At 41.6% G+C, this 16,133-nt stretch overlaps 1 protein-coding gene across 2 annotated transcripts in view; it reads right to left on the bottom strand.

The window, feature by feature from the left end:
* Window positions 1-16,133, bottom strand: part of LOC106589263 (uncharacterized) — a 116,625-nt gene that overhangs the window by 9,306 nt on the left and 91,186 nt on the right. For both annotated transcript variants that reach the window (XM_014178990.3, XM_014178988.3), the window contains exon 11: window positions 3,378-3,421. In XM_014178990.3, coding sequence (XP_014034465.3) covers window positions 3,378-3,421 — 44 coding nt within the window. The remainder of the gene's footprint in view (window positions 1-3,377; window positions 3,422-16,133) is intronic.

Genomic DNA, 16,133 nt, shown 5'->3' with positions numbered 1-16,133 from the left:
ATTTCATCCATGGAAATGGTTCAGCTTTTATTTTAGTCCTCAAAATAATCATTATCGTAACCAAAATCTATCAAAATCATTGTTATGCAAATGAGCTACGTATGTAGCTGTAGGTGCTATTTGCATGGTCCCTTATAAATAAATGAATAAATAAATCATTGAAGTCATTGGACTGGTATATTGGTATTATTATGAGAATGTTTTTCAGAAGCCTGGTGGTGTCTATATTCTAATGCCAGTGAAATAGTTTCTTCTTATTCCTTCTTCTAACAGGTGATAGGAGCAAGCAGGAGAGGATACAATGGAAGACAGGATGATTATAGAGAAAATAGCCCAATTAAAGGTGCACTATGCAGAAATCGCTCCACCATTTCGTGGTTGCAAAAATTCTAACAGTTTGCTGAATTTCAGTTTATGTGACAATACAAGCATAGAGAATGTCGAAATCATTGTACCATCTAAAACTGTTGTGAATTATATTTTCAATTACCAAAATATTATTTTTTCAGCTGTTTGAAGCTGATGTACAAAACTGAAAGTAAGACGCAAAAACAAAACTTAAGAACCATATGCATAGAAATAGCACACATAGAACAGATATACCACTTCTTAAATTTGCTTTCAATGAGAATGATGATCTATAACTCACATTTCTATGTGAATTTGATTGGGTTGCTCTAAAAGTTATACATTGCAGCTTTACTGAAGAAAAAAAAATCAACAATGGCATATTTTCTATGAACTCTGAAGCTCTTCCAACTATTGTATTTTTTCACAACTGACGCCAGACATATTGACATAGTAAGGCGTGTAGCCTAGTGGTTAGAGTGTTGGGCCAGTAACCGAAAGGTTGCTGGATCGAATTCTTCGAGCTGACAAGGTAAAAATCTGTCGTTCTGCCCCAGAACAAGACAGTTAACCAACTGTTCCCTGGTAGGCTGTCAGTGTAAATAAGAATTTGTTCTTAACTGACTTGCCTAGTTAAATAAACAAAAGTGTGTCAAATATATAAAGGATATTTCATGCTGAAACCCTCATAATAAACACCACTGGTGTTGATGGTTATTTAGGATAATGTTTTACAGTTTTGTCATTCTATATTGTTTTATATAATCTTATTAGATTGAAAAATATATATTTTACACGTGATAAGACCACAAAGAGTTAATTACAGACATAATCTGAAGTACCCAAAAAGGCCACTAAAATTCCGTATATTCCTTATAAAATTTCCAAAATTCTGTTAATTTACTGGTAAACTTAACGTTTATGTAATATACTCTCCCCTTGCAACCCTAGATTTGAGTCAATAAGGGAGGAGAGCAAGATTAGCAGAATAGAAGAATAATAAAGCAGATGGGCCTCGTTTACCTTTATCTCTATTTCCTCTTCTATTACATTGTTCTTCCCCTCTCTCTCTCTCTCTCTCTCTCTCTCTCTCTCTCTCTCTTCTCTCTCTCTCTCTCTCTCTCTCTCTCTCTCTCTCTCTCTCTCTCTCTCTCTCTCTCTCTCTCTCTCTCTCTCTCTCTCTCTCTCTCTCTCTCTCTCTCTCTCTCTCTCTCTCTCTCTCTCTCTCTCTCTCTCTCTCTCTCTCTCTCTCTCTCTCTCTCTCTCTCTCCCTCCCTATCCCTCTCTCCTTCTGTATTCTCTCTCTACTTCCTCTCTATTCCCTTTCATTATTTTCTGTTTCCCTCATTCTCTCTTTTCTCTCTATCCCTCCCTCTCTCTCTTTCTATGGGGAACATGATGCCCACCCTCATTTCTCTCTGAATCCCCAGAGCTTCTCCCCACCCCCATTCCCGCGCTGAATGAGGAAGTGTGTGTGTGTGTGTGTGTGTGTGTGTATGTTTGAGTGTGCGTGTGGGCAGAACATGTGGGCGCATCCACCTGCATTGGCAAGAGTGGGTATGTGCGCTGTGTGTTTCTCTCTGTGGGGGTGTGAAATAACATTCTCGGCTATCTAGTGGTGCAGCAAATCTATCCGTGTTTGTGTAATCACATGTACACATATTCAATGGTGATAGTTTATGCATTCATGTATTCAAGGGTATATGTGCCTACTACAGTAACTGTATGAATGTTTCTAAAAATGACAACTCTATCGTCGGCCTCTTGTCCCCGGCATCTTGGCCATGTATTTTAATTGGCAGTCTGTTTCTATGGAGATGTTTGAACTGGATTTGCCTCTCTTTTGTAGATCTGTTCCCAGACCTGTTTCTTTGACCACATTTCAGTCAGCTGCTCCAGGATTGCTGCTATTTTGGGGAAGTTAGTGGGAGGCTGTGGTCATACCTTTGTAGAGGATGCAACGAGGACCCTTTAATGAAATGATAGGTGTGTGCGTGTGCGCGAGTGTGTGTGTTCAGAAGTGCGTGTTTATGCTTGCGCTGGAACACAGAGGCAAGAGCAGAATGGTAGCTATGGAGCTGTAGCCATGGTGCTGTAACTATGGCAACAAAGCTTGGAAAGCCAGCAACTGAATTGGCATCTCTGAATCACAGTGGGCTGAGATCCAGAATAGCAACCCTTGACACACAAATGTTTCCATCACAATCCGACAACATGCACATCATTAATAAGGATGCTAACAAATCTATCAATACTCTTCACTGTCCAAATACTATTTGAGTGTGTGTGGACTCTGGGTGAACTGTGTGTGTGTGTGTGTGTGTGTGTGTGTGTGTGTGTGTGTGTGTGTGTGTGTGTGTGTGTGTGTGTGTGTGTGTGTGTGTGTGTGTGTGTGTGTGGTGTGTGTCAGAACACACACATACCCATTCACACACTCAAAATGCACCTAAATGCACAAATACTGTATGTAGAGTACCAGTCAAAAGTTTGGACACACCTACTCATTCCACGGTTTTTCTTTATTTTTACTATTTTCTACATTGCAGAATAATAGTGAAGACATCAAAACTATGAAATAACACATATGGAATCATGTAGTAACCAAAAAAGTGTTATATTTGAGATTATTCAAAGTAGCCACCCTTTGCCTTGATGACAGCTTTGCACACTCTTGGCATTCTCTCAACCAGCTTCATGAGGTAGTCACCTGGAATGTATTTCAATTAACAGGTGTGCCTTGTTTTGTGGAATTTCTTTCCTTCTTGATGCGTTTGAGCCAGTCAGTTGTGCTGTGGAAAGGTAGGGGTGGAAACTTTGAAGAATCTAAAGTATAATATATATTTTGATTTGTTTAACACTTTTTTTGGTTACTACATGATTCCATATGTGTTATTTCATAGTTTTGATGTATTCACTATTATTCTACAATGTAGAAAATAGTCAACATAAAGAAAAACCCTTGAATGAGTAAGTGTGTCCAAACTGGTACTGTAGATAACAAGGCATGCAGGCATTGAAGTGGAACTCACATTGTCCATTGAAGCTTCTCATTCTTGATTGAGTTGTACAGAGCCTGTGGAAGAAAACCAAAGTAATACACCCATTAGATAATAATGACAAATAGTACACAGATTCACCTGGTAGAAACTAATGGCTGAATCCATCAATCAATAAACTATTTAGTCGTAAAGCCAGTGAACCATCAATCAATCAATAGTTTTGGCTCCTCCTTCCTTTCAAGAATCCTCTTTGTCATGTGGCAAAATTAAGTTTGAGCACTGCATGCTCAATTAAAGTGAGTCTATGGAATAACGCAGCAGGCAAAATAGGATTTTTAAGAAAAAGCAAGTGTTTAAGTGTGCATCCTCATTGATAAATGCAACAGGCTTTTGGAGAGTGTCTGCATTTCGCTTCGCTCTCCCATAAATCTCCTGTGACAGCCAAGCGATTTAGACATTCCTATTCAAATCCAGCCCCTTTAGTGACAATGGGATACGCCAACGGAATATGATCAACCGTTTAGCACTGAGGTTCTGTGAAAGGACTGTAGAGGTAGTGGAGTGCAGAGCTATCAGCCCCTGATGGTAAATTCATATCAAGGCCTAGTAGGGATGGGACTGACGGACAACTGTGACAGCTGACATGATGGAGAGGACTCTAGCAGGAAGTACATCATCACCACTACTGTCCCTCCCACATCCTCTGAATTCGGGGAAAATATACAATGGTGTACCGATTAAGGAGACAGGACACCATTATCAATACATAGTGGGTTCGGATCCCACTTCTAACACTAGCGTTGATAGAAAGACAGGACAAATGGCTGTCATGAGTAGTAGGTCTTACCTGCCATTTAAATCAGTGTTGGCTTTTTTTATTAATACATTCTGTCTGATTAAGAAACTGATGCTGATGATGTTCAATTCAATTGAATCATTCAAGTTGATTGACTGTTGGTGTTGGATTTCACCAACTATTCTACAAATAATTTTGCAGTGTGCTTTGTCAGTCAAACCCATTGAAATGAACAATGTGTTTGATGCAGTGTGTCCAATAAAACAAGTGTTCTAAGTTCCCTATTAAACTGTCCCTAACTGAAATACTTGAATGTCAGAGTTTGAGTATTCATGAGCAGCCAGACCATGTAGATTTTCAGTTCTGGGCTGAATCAAATTTCCCATTGCTATGGAGACAAACTGTATCAAATTGAAAATCAAACTGTGTTCCAAGCTTTATGAATATTAATATTCAGCGCAGATACGGCCATCTTTGTGGGAAGCAGGCGTTGGCACATTTCAAAGTCTCATTTACATGCAAGCTTTTGTAGCACAAAACTCTTCAACATAAAATCTGGGGGTGAATTTGTGAACCTGAAAAACAGATGGATTGATCTGCTGTTGCTAGTAGCAACAGTGACTACAGCCATAGTGGCTCATTGAGAAATCTCATTAACTTGAGATTCATGGTCATGTTTTAGTAAATTATTGGTTTCTACATACAGTGGGGAGAACAAGTATTTCATACACTGCCGATTTTGCAGGTTTTCCTACTTACAAAGCATGTAGAGGTCTGTAATTTATATCATAGGACAGTGACACATTATTTGTTGTTTTGGCTCTGTACTCCAACACTTTGGATTTGAAATGAGACATTGACTATGATTTTAAGGTGCAGACTGTCAGCTTTAATTTGAGGGTATTTTCATCCATATCAGGTGAACCGTTTAGAAATTACAGCACTTTTTGTAAACACTTCTACACTAATGTGGATAATACCATGATTACAAATAATCCTGAATGAATCGTGAATAATGATTAGTGAGAAAGTTACATATCATACTCTCCCAAAAATGATAACCTCCCCTGTTATTGGAATGGTGAGAGGTTAGCATGCCTTGGGTGTATGATATTTGTGCGTCATTCATCATTATTCACGATTAATTTAGGACTGTAATCATGATAGCATCGACATTGATGTAGAAATATTTAGAAACATTTTCTATTCTTATTTACAATAAAAGTAACTCCAAACTGGCACAATAGATTATTTACCATTAATTTCTATTGGGCACAAAATTATCAGAAACACAACCAAAACAAACAGCAAATGCATCCAACACATTTGTAGAGCCACAAGCTTGATGTAATCATTGTGTGCTAGGAATATGGGACCAAATACTTAACTTTTGACTACTTTAATATACATATAAGTGTATTTGTCCAAATACTTCTGGTCCCCTAAAATGGAGGGACTATGTATAAAAGTGCAGTAATTTCTAAACGGTTCACCCGATATGGCTGAAAATTAAATCTGACAGTCTGCCCTTTGACCTCATAGTCACTGAATCATTTCAAATCCAAAGTGCTGGACTACAGAGCCAAAACAACAAGAAATGTGTCACTATCCCAATACTTTTGGAGCTCACTGTATATCTCAGAATACAGTACTGTTCATCCAAACTCCATTAGCTAGCAAAATAGATTATCTCAAACTCAGGGTCCAAAATACGCGTTCTTTCCAAAAAGCCTATATCTTCATTATGGAAGTATACATAATTACTGTAGCAGTATGTTGGAATGAGATCAAGCTAAGAGAGACTGATGCTGATAAACACATTACATTGGTCCTGACTGCCAAGGAGACCGTGGAAGGGAGTCTAATGTAATGGAGATGAGAGGGGAGTTAATGGTGGAATAAGTGAAACTTATGGGGAGGACTTGTCAGAACCAGAAGAGGAGGTGAGGAGAGGGGAGAGAGAGGGTGAGGAGTGGGGGGAGAGGCGTAATCAGTGCCATTAGGATCAACTGGCCTCATTCAGATCAGGATGGATGTTCGTCACCTTCACCTCCGAGCTACGTCAGCATCACACGGCACCAGGGCAGCAAATGAGAGTTAGCCTTGAGGGCTGGTGTTAGCACCGGTTACTACACACAACATGCCTAGGTTGCCTAGGTTACGGAAGGGCCTGTCAGCCTGGTGAACACCTAATCTGCAATGTACTCAACTAATAAATGATTCACAACCACATTTGGTCCATAAACTGCATATAGAAATGAATGCATCTGTGGATGTACAAGGTTGCATTGTCTATGATTGTCTATGATTGTCTGTGATTGTCTATTTCCCTAAATTACACACACTTACAGTATATAAAGTACTAGGCATGGCATTTTACATTATGTTGACATGACAGCAATGCACAATGTAATCAGAAATAAGAAAACCCTATGATTCTGAGTGCTTAAAACCCAACCCCACTCACTTTAACCCATGCACACACAACCAAAGTAAGTGTTGAACAGTGGAACATGGTCCACAACAGGTTGGGCTATGTTAGTTGGAGTCTTACCCGGGTGGCACATTGTACCTTCTTCCTCTTGCGGGCCTGCGGGTGGTTCTGTCCATCCTGGGCCTTGCCCAGCAGGTCTGGGAACATAAGGGGCTTCAGGGAGCGCGAGCGAGGGGTTCGGGGGTAGCGGAATGGGTCAATCATACGGAAGTCTCGCCCATAGCGGACTGAGCACAGGGATCGTGAGCGCAGGCGCCCCGCCGAGTGCAGGCTGTTGACACCAATCATGGCCCCTGGGGGTGATGGAACACAGCAGGTAGCACGGGACTAGAGGCCAATTGCCTCAGTTTAGGCAGTCCGTTAGTGTGGACACAGAGAAAGGTACACACTGGACAGTGTCAGAAACGTCCTTTCTTTCTTCGCAAAATGTCTTCTTTCGTTCAGAGAGTTACACAGTACAGCATGGCCGAGAAAGAAATGGAAAAAAGGGTCTGTCAGTCTGTGTTGGCAGCTCCTAGGTACAATAGAGAGACTGAGGGCCAAGCAGTTGAGTGACAGTTCCAAGAAGGAAGCAGACGGCCACGGTGCCAGAGATCATCAAGCTATATCCTCTACACATACACACACACATCAGGTAATCCGGAATTTGATCAACACCTTCACAGGCAAAACCCAAAGTGCCAGGGCTTTATAAAACATGTGCCGATTGGACGATTCCTTCACTGCCACTCACTGTATTCCCAAGGTACACCATCCACAGGTGATCAGTTAACACTAGTTGGATCAGATCCTGATTGAATTGATGCTCCAGGAGGTTTGATAGTCTTTCGAGTCCTATCTGGAGAACACAGTAGAATCTCTCAAAATGATCCCTAAACAGCCGGCCTTCTGTCCCCCTTCTGCCCAGCTAAAACAGCATGCCTCGTTTCCAAAAATGGCTCTGATCCAATTGGCCAACTTTTGACCAGTGGCGTAACTGCGGGTGACAGATACGTACACACACTCACACTGAAACACACACAATGACACACTCGCAGATGGTGCGCGACACTTGCAGAGGTGTGAAAGGACAGCCAGCATGAAACAGATGGGTGCAAAGGGTGGAAATGAAGAGGTAAAAAGGACACAGGCTCACACACACACATACGTCCTTGTGCTCATATAAACACACACACAAACACACACAATGTAAAGGGTCAACAGAGGACAATCTTCTTGAGCAAAGATTCCAAAAAGCACTCTCGATTGCGTCACTTGCCCTGGAGAGATGAACAAAAAGAAATGAAGAAACAGGAGAAAAATGTAAGGAACAACTGACTGACTGACTGACTGACTGACTGACTGACTGACTGACTAGGCCAAAGTCCAGGTAAAAGAGAAAAGGAGAATGACACTGTCAGGGAAAGAGGTACAGTAGAACCCCCTGGTTCAGTCTTATCCACTAGAGGAAAGGGGGATATATCCTGTTGCTCCCAGTGTAAAAATGGGCACCCTTCTGTCTGTCTGTCAGTCAGAATGGAGTGGTGACTACCCCTCAATTTTAGGAGATCAGCATCCGTCCATCTGTCCAGGACCCTTGTCAGCATCTACTTTTAACACCTTGTTCTTGTAGATCACATGTCTTGTCTCGCTCCCACTTTTCACCAGTTCCAAATCTCTTCCCATTGTGCCATCTGGAGGGGGAGGTTTAGAGTAAAGCTTGTCCTCCTGCTGTTGTCTTTCACATCTTGTTTCTCTCCGTCTTTCGCTTGTCTATCTTTCAACGTTCTGTTTTTGGTTCTGTGTCTTTCTGCTGCTGTGGAGGAGAGCTGCCAGAGTCGTACCGAGGAAAGAAACCAGACAGCGACTGTGAATGTGCTCTCTTTCTCTCGCTCTCGTATGCGCACCTCCCTCCATCCCTCCCCTCTCTGTCGGGAGCAAATCACAGCCTTCCAACTCCCTCCTCCAGTCACACACTCACACACACACTCACACACACACACACACACACACACACACACACACACACACACACACACCACACACACACACACACACACACACACACACACACAAGCCTCAATATACTTTGAATGGTAACTAGCATTCAGTGCTTGTCTCCTCAGTGAGGTGGGAGAGAGAGCGTTAAGGTGAGAGATGGTTGGAATCAGCATGTGTGTTTTGTGTGTGTATGTGTGTGCAGGGTTGGGTAGGTTACTTTCTAAATGTAATCCGTTACAGTAACTAGTTACCTGTCCAAAATTGTTATCAGTTACGTAACTTTTGGATTACCCAAACTCAGCAATGTAATCTGATTACATTCAGCTACTTTAAGGTTACTTTCCCTTAAGAGGTATTAGAAGAAGACAAAAATGTATGTTACCAATTTAATGTATTTCAGGATAAATCAATGTTAAAGTTTACATAGCTGGCCATATATTGATGTTAAATTTTACTTTATAGGTTGGTTATGTAGGCTTCTTCTAACACATCACTTTCTACTACATATAATAATATGATTAAATTATACCTTTACATTAAAAACCAAAGCCTATCAGAATTACAGTCAATCCAATAAATGTTATTCCCCTTGATCTTCAAGAATAGGACTTGGATAGATTATAGATTAGCCAAATTGTTTTACCTGAGCATAACCCCAAAACTAAGGACTTATTAGCCAGCCCTACTCTGTTGTTTATGATTTGGTTGTCATGGAGGACTGATTGGGCTCAATGATTTGCGTTGAAAAATAAATGCTGCGCTCATGGAATGGCATGCTTTGAGCACTACTGAAAAGTGCTATTTACATGTGAAAAAGGAATTCCATATGCTGCATTTGCTATAGGCCTATTGTTTACCTTTTTGTTGGTGACACTTTGATATCTTGATAATATGCAGCTGTTTAAGGGCTAATCCACAGATGAAACAATAACAAAATCATCGCACCGCCTCTGTTTTGGTAAAAAGCTGAGGGATGGGCCTGGAAAATTGAACCACTCTCAGATTAATAGACAGAGCTGACCATCCATGATATCAAAATGATTGTTTTAACCATGTTATGAGGCTATACAGTGTTTGTTTACATTTACAATGTTACAAACAATGGAGAAAAACAAACGTATATTTTGGGTTCTCATGGAGTGTGACAGTTGAACTAAGCTCATGAGGCATTTATAAGTTATATTCTTCAAGAATCAATGGATTTAAATAGATATAACTTATAAGTCAATGATGAGATTAAAGATTGCCCCTTTAAATCTATCAAAAGTGTGCGAGTTTGAGCATGTGTCCATTAGGCCTATGGATTTATTTTTTATCAGCATGAATTAGATTGAACAATAAAAGCCATAGCCTGGGATCCGCACTATGTAGCTGTTGCAAGAGCGAATTTTTCACTGTCTGTCCGCTGGTTTCAAAAACAGTGATTGATAGGCAGCTTAAACCTCTTGAATTCAACCATTATTGGGCTTAAATACACATTTAGATTTGTGAACAGCCATCCACAACAACCACAATCTGTAAGGCACGAATATCTAAATGAGAGAGCAGCAGTGTGATTCACATCAATGCGCTATGTAGCGATCGATCAAACACATTTGGTGTGTCAACATCGTGGTCAGACTCGCTCAGGTGGAACAAACTTCAATTTGCGCCTTTTTTCAATGCTGATTTGAATGTCATTGCGAAAACAGAGAAGTGTCAAATATTTTTTTTCTGAATTTAAAAGTAATCCTTGAAGTAATCACCTAGTTTTTCAAAAGTATCTGTAATCTGTTTACAATATTTTTACTGGTAACGGATTACAGTTACCGTTACATTTAATCCGTTACTCTCCAGCTCTGTGTGTGTGTGTGTGTGGTGTGTAAAAATCCATAATTTCAACCAGTAATGAAAAAGCTCAAACCAGCCCATGCGTCACCAACAAGCGTGTGTTTAATAACAGTCTATTGACGCACCCGTGCGTCAATATAAGTAACATAATACAAAAAAATGCCATCAAAACCCAGTAGTTTAACATGGAGATATCCGTTTTTTTGCATGAGCTGCATCTCAATCCACCGCATCCGCCTATGTTGGCCTTCCGCATCTGCGGTGGAAAGGGACCAAGCTACAGCAGTGTTCGATGGTGTTCTCTGTTTTGCTCTACAACCCCCACAGGCCCCACGGGACTCGTCTGAAGGTAACCCATACAAATGAATGGACGTATGGAGGTAGTTTTGTGCCAACAAAAATAAAGGGTTAGAAATATGTGTCCAAAAAAACTAAAATATTTCCTGAGCTTTCTTACATATCCTAGATATAGGACAGACACTTCAAAACCTTATTCCCTTGACTGTCTTTTTTTTGCCATTTATGAATGTGATATTCAATGTGTTTCTATGGACTATAGTAGTGAAGGCCAAATTCAATATTTTATAAAAATATTTTTTAATACCTAAAGCGGTCCTAAAATTCTAAATCAAATAGCTAAATGTTCCATGGTATGACCATCTTAAAACAATTCCATATGTTAGCTTAGCACCCCCCAACTGCTTAGACTTTTAGAGGTTAACATTCAAGACAACCGCTATTAAATTATGAATATAACATCCCAAAACAAAATCCAGTAACACCATTTATAAAAGCATATTGCTTTTGCTCCTGTTCTTACAGTCAAGGCATTCGACTGCTGCACAAATGATTGAGTTTAAGTACTAACGCTTTCCCAAGAGTATGATAGCTACAATCGCACACCTGAAATTTAAAACAGTATCACCAATGCCAGAAAATACGATTCGTATGTATTGTATGCTCTACAATGATCCCCACCATGTACCCAGCCACTCAAGATATGAAGTAGAAAAAAACGGAAAGAAAAGAGATGGAGGAGAAAATGGAGCACCTGTCAGGAACCTGGGCTGAGAAGAGTGATGAAGGAGGAGGACTAGCCTCCAGAGAATGTGTCAGATAGATTTATTGACTTAAGAATCAGTAAGAGGGACAATGGAACAGGATTAATCACCAAATCTACAGCCGTTGGGCTGACGAGAGATTTAATGAGGGTTTCACTCACACAGTTTGTGATGCATCGGTAGGACCGCAAGACTGAAACAACTCAGGTTGGTATATCTAACCGGGAGGCAAGACAAAGGACTAAGAGCTAGATCTATTCTCTGTATGCTTAAGCACAGATGCAAAAAATACCACGGAAACAAGGTAGACTTGGGGAATATATTGCGTGAAGAGGGAGGGGCAGAAAGGACAAAGAGAAAAGGGCTACAACTTATACTAGGCATCCAACAAGATAATGCTTTGTCTAACACATCTTTCCTTGTCTTTTCATATATGCACTGCCCTTGCCAATGCCTTGTATGACCTTATCAAAGGCGGTGGAGCTGACACGTCTGTCTCAAATGAACAGGGGGAGCAGAGATGACCCTTTAGTGGAGCTTAAGTGAAATCCAAAGCAGCCTGCATTAAAACTGACAGTCTGAGGGACAACTTTAGTCGTGAGTAGAAGCCTGAGCCTCTCTCTGTTTCTCTCGCTCTCACATACACAAATGAGTGAGCACACACACACACGCGCGCACACTCTCTCCCTCTCTCTCTCTCTCTCTCTCTCTCTCTCTCTCTCTCTCTCTCTCTCTCTCTCTCTCTCTCTCTCTCTCTCTCTCTCTCTCTCTCTCTCGTCCACTCTCTCTTATGTTCACTTGTGAGACAGCTTGGGGAGCAGGGGGGTGCACTCTACAGCCCACATCTCTGCTGATCTAAGCAGCCAACCAGTGCCCCCCCCCTCCCCGCCCCCCTCAGACATGACCTCTTTCCCTAAGCCCAGACTGGCAAGGCTGGCACCCAGCAGCATGGCATAAGATATCCTTGCCTGGGCGAATGTCTCTAAGAGGTTTTGGGGACAGACACACAGCCAAATGTAGAAGCAAAAGCAAAGTTCACCCTTAAATTCCACAGAGGACAAAATATGATAAACTCTGCTAGTAGATAACCAATGATATAAATTATTACTGTTTTAAGAGTTCCCTAACATATGTAACCCACATATGCCTGATGTTTCATGTCCCCTTTTCAGTATATTTCCTCTCTAAGTGTAACCTAGTTCAGTGCATCGTTAACTGCTTTTAAAACCTCTGAGCTAGAGCAACTGTAGAGTAGAGCATGAGCGAGCAAGCTTACAGTCCCTGGCCTCTGCACAGTGCACAATGACTCACTGGCTTGGGCTAGCAGACAACCAATTAAAATAGGTATTTTAAGGGGTTTGGGGATAGCAGCTAAAGTAGCTTTTCTAAGACCGAGCAGCTATAGGAGTTAATGAGTAGCTAAAGGCTCAAGGTGAAAATCTTATCCATGTGCTACACAAGGGCCCCAAATCCTAATTGTTATGCGTCATTGGTTTCATATCCACATTTTTATAACAATTAAATAATCAGGAGACAGGAATTATTTCAATCATTTATCTAGAACGTGTTCACTTCAACACATAGAACCCTCATTATGCTCTGTTGCACAACCTCAATACAGAACATTTCCTCCCCTCCTGCTTAAATTGTCCCCATTATGAACAACAGTCCTGAGAAGATGACTGTCAGTCCCTAGGTGACAACTGCTGGGTCAGGGTGTCACCCAGTAAAAGTACTGGACCACTTCCTGGTGTGGACTGGTGATTATGTCGGTGTCGCTTTACTTAACAGTAACTGATCTGTGTGCCTTTACCAGATGACGTCCTCGGGAATCTGGACAGTCCAGACTGCCGAGGACGTCATCTGGTAAAGCACACAGATCAGTTACTGTTAAGTAAAGCGACACTGACATAATCACAAGACCAGTCTGAGCAGGGAATGTAGTAGGATCCCACTTTGGTCCGTTGAGGTAGTTCCTAGCTAAGACGGTTTCTCCAGGATTGAAAGCTCTGCCCTTTGCTCTCAGTTCAAAACGTTTGACTTGGCTCTCCTGTTAACGTTGCACTGTCTCCGTTGCGTTGGGAGGTCTGAGTAGGTTGAAGCTTGTGCGAAAGCTTCGATGCAGGCAAAGCCTTGGTGGCTGCATGAGGCATGTTCCTGTAGGATAACAAGAAGCTGTTCAAGCGTTGGTGCAGTGTCCCTTAACCCCGAGACACTTTTAGCACTAGAACCACTGGGCTTCTCAGCCTCCAAGTACCCCCTAGAGAACTCGTGTGTCGTACATCCCCTTTAACCTACAGTATGTATCAGATTCATCTACTGTGTTGTATTATGGGTGTTACAACATGGCTATACTCATAATCGTATCCTTATATTTAGTGTTTAATTATGCCTAGGTATTGTACCAACATCTACTTATCTCCCTGCAGGTTTATGGACCAAAAAAGATGCAGATTAGGAGCAGGGCGTGGAGTTGTGTGTGTGTGTGTCTGTGTCTGTGTGTCCTGTCCTCAAAACTTGCAGCGGGCAGACAAGTTTGCTGTCACTCAGTCAGAGTCCGCATCAGCGTTTCTTCTTCTTTCCCTACTCTCGCTTCGCTTGTTAGATATTATGCATATTGATAGCTTTCTAGCAAACGTCCTCGCCTATTGATTTATCATAGTAGCAGGCTAACAGGAGGCAGCAGCATTCTAAACGATCAGACCAAAACATGAGAAGTGAACAGAGACAGCTTCGGGTGAAATATGAAGTGAGTGAACGGAGACAGCTTCGCTTTATCCAATCAGAGCAGCGGGATCAATGTTCAGCCCGCCCTTCTCTTTACAGACAGGAAAACTAGCAAGTTAAGTTATTTAGAGCACTATGCTGAGGAGGAGTACGACGCGCTGTTGCTTTGGCTGCCTCCTTGGCAGCAGTAGCTGCTTTCTTGGTGTTCACAATTCTTCATCATCACCACACTATTGTTCTAAATGAAATCACCCTCTATCCAGTTAATTCAAATATCAATATTAAGTCACATGCACGATTATCAGTTTCTATCGCCCCTATTTTCTGCCCAGTAACAGGAGAAGGATGAAACAAGTTTCTAAAGGCTGTTGACAGCTAATGGAATCCTTAGGAAGTGCAACGTGACCCCACAGACACTGTAGTTTTGATAGGGATTCAAAAGAAGAACTACAATTCTCAGATTTTCCACTTCCTGGTTGGATTTTTCTCAGGTTTTTGCCTGCCATATGAGTTCTGTTATACTCACAGACATCATTCAAACAGTTTTAGAAACTTCAGAGTGTTTTATATCCAAATCTACTAATAATATGCATATCCTACCTTCTGAGTCTGAGTAGGAGGCAGTTTAATTTGGGCACGTTTTTCATCCGAACGTGAAAATACTGCCCCCTATCCTTAACAGGATTTAACAGGCTCTAAATACTTTTCTCTTTGTAATTAAGAAATTCTGACAACTGAGCAATTTAAAATACAACTATTTAGAAAAAGTCAGGAAAGGAGGAGGACGTTGCCTTCAAAATGGCAGATTTATTTTACTTACAAAATCATATGGCAGGGGGCATTGGCCTATGGCGGTTCTACTGTTAAGGCATGTTTCGTGGTCTGTACAAACCTCTCCGCCAGTCCATTGGTAAATGGATGATATGGTGCAGACCTGATGTGCTGTACACCATTGACCTGATTTTTGCATCCCCGACCAAGAGCAACATTCTGTCTTCAAATGGACCTGCGAAGTCGACGTGTATTTGTTGCCACACCTCCTCCGGCCAAACCCACAGATGAAGAGGTGCAAGATGAGGTGCAAGATGAGGTATGTTGCGAACCTTCTGACATGAGGAACATGTTTTCACTTTCTCCTCAATACTTCCATCTAATCCAGGCCACCAGAAGTAGCTTTGTGCAATTTCCTTCATGCAAACCATTCCACAATGACCTAGGTGTAGCTGTTTTACACTGGTTTCCTCAGCGAAGGCAGAATGATAACTCTCCTCCCCCACAGCAAACAACCGGACTGTACTGATAGCTCAGTTCTCATCGAAAGGTAGGGTTTCAGTTCCGGAGCATCTCCTGCAGCTCTAACTTTGATGATAATGTCCATCACTTCAGATAACACTGTTTCTGGTGTTTCTCCGCACTTGTGTTGAAGTGACTGGTGCACTTTCCACTTGTCTGAAGTAGAAGATGTCCACTTGATGTGACTCTGGCTTGACCATAGGTAGTGGTAACCTGGAAAGTCCATCTACATTGTGGTGCAGTTCTGACTTGCGGTACTTGATGTCGTAGGTGTGTGCTGACAACAACAACGCCTACCTTTGCATTCTGCTTGCAGCAAGTGACAGAATTCCAGTAAGCAGTCCAAAGATGCTCGTCAGCAGATGATGATCTGTAAGAAGGGTGAACTTCCTCCCGTACAGATACTCCAAAAACTATCCCTACAGCTTCTCGTTCTATCTGTGCATAGTTACTTTCTGCTTATTTCAATGTAAAAGCTTCTCTTACCAGAAGGCATGATATGGGGCACGACTGCTCCCACACCATACGGACTAGCATCATAAGCTAGTTGGATGGGCAATGACGGGTCAAAGTGTGTCAACGCCTCAGATTTCAGAAGTGTTTCC

The sequence above is a fragment of the Salmo salar genome, chromosome 28 (assembly GCF_965601325.2).
Source record: "Salmo salar chromosome 28, fSalSal1, whole genome shotgun sequence".
In the NCBI taxonomy this organism is placed as follows: domain Eukaryota; kingdom Metazoa; phylum Chordata; class Actinopteri; order Salmoniformes; family Salmonidae; genus Salmo; species Salmo salar.
This window is presented reverse-complemented; position numbering and strand designations above follow the sequence as displayed.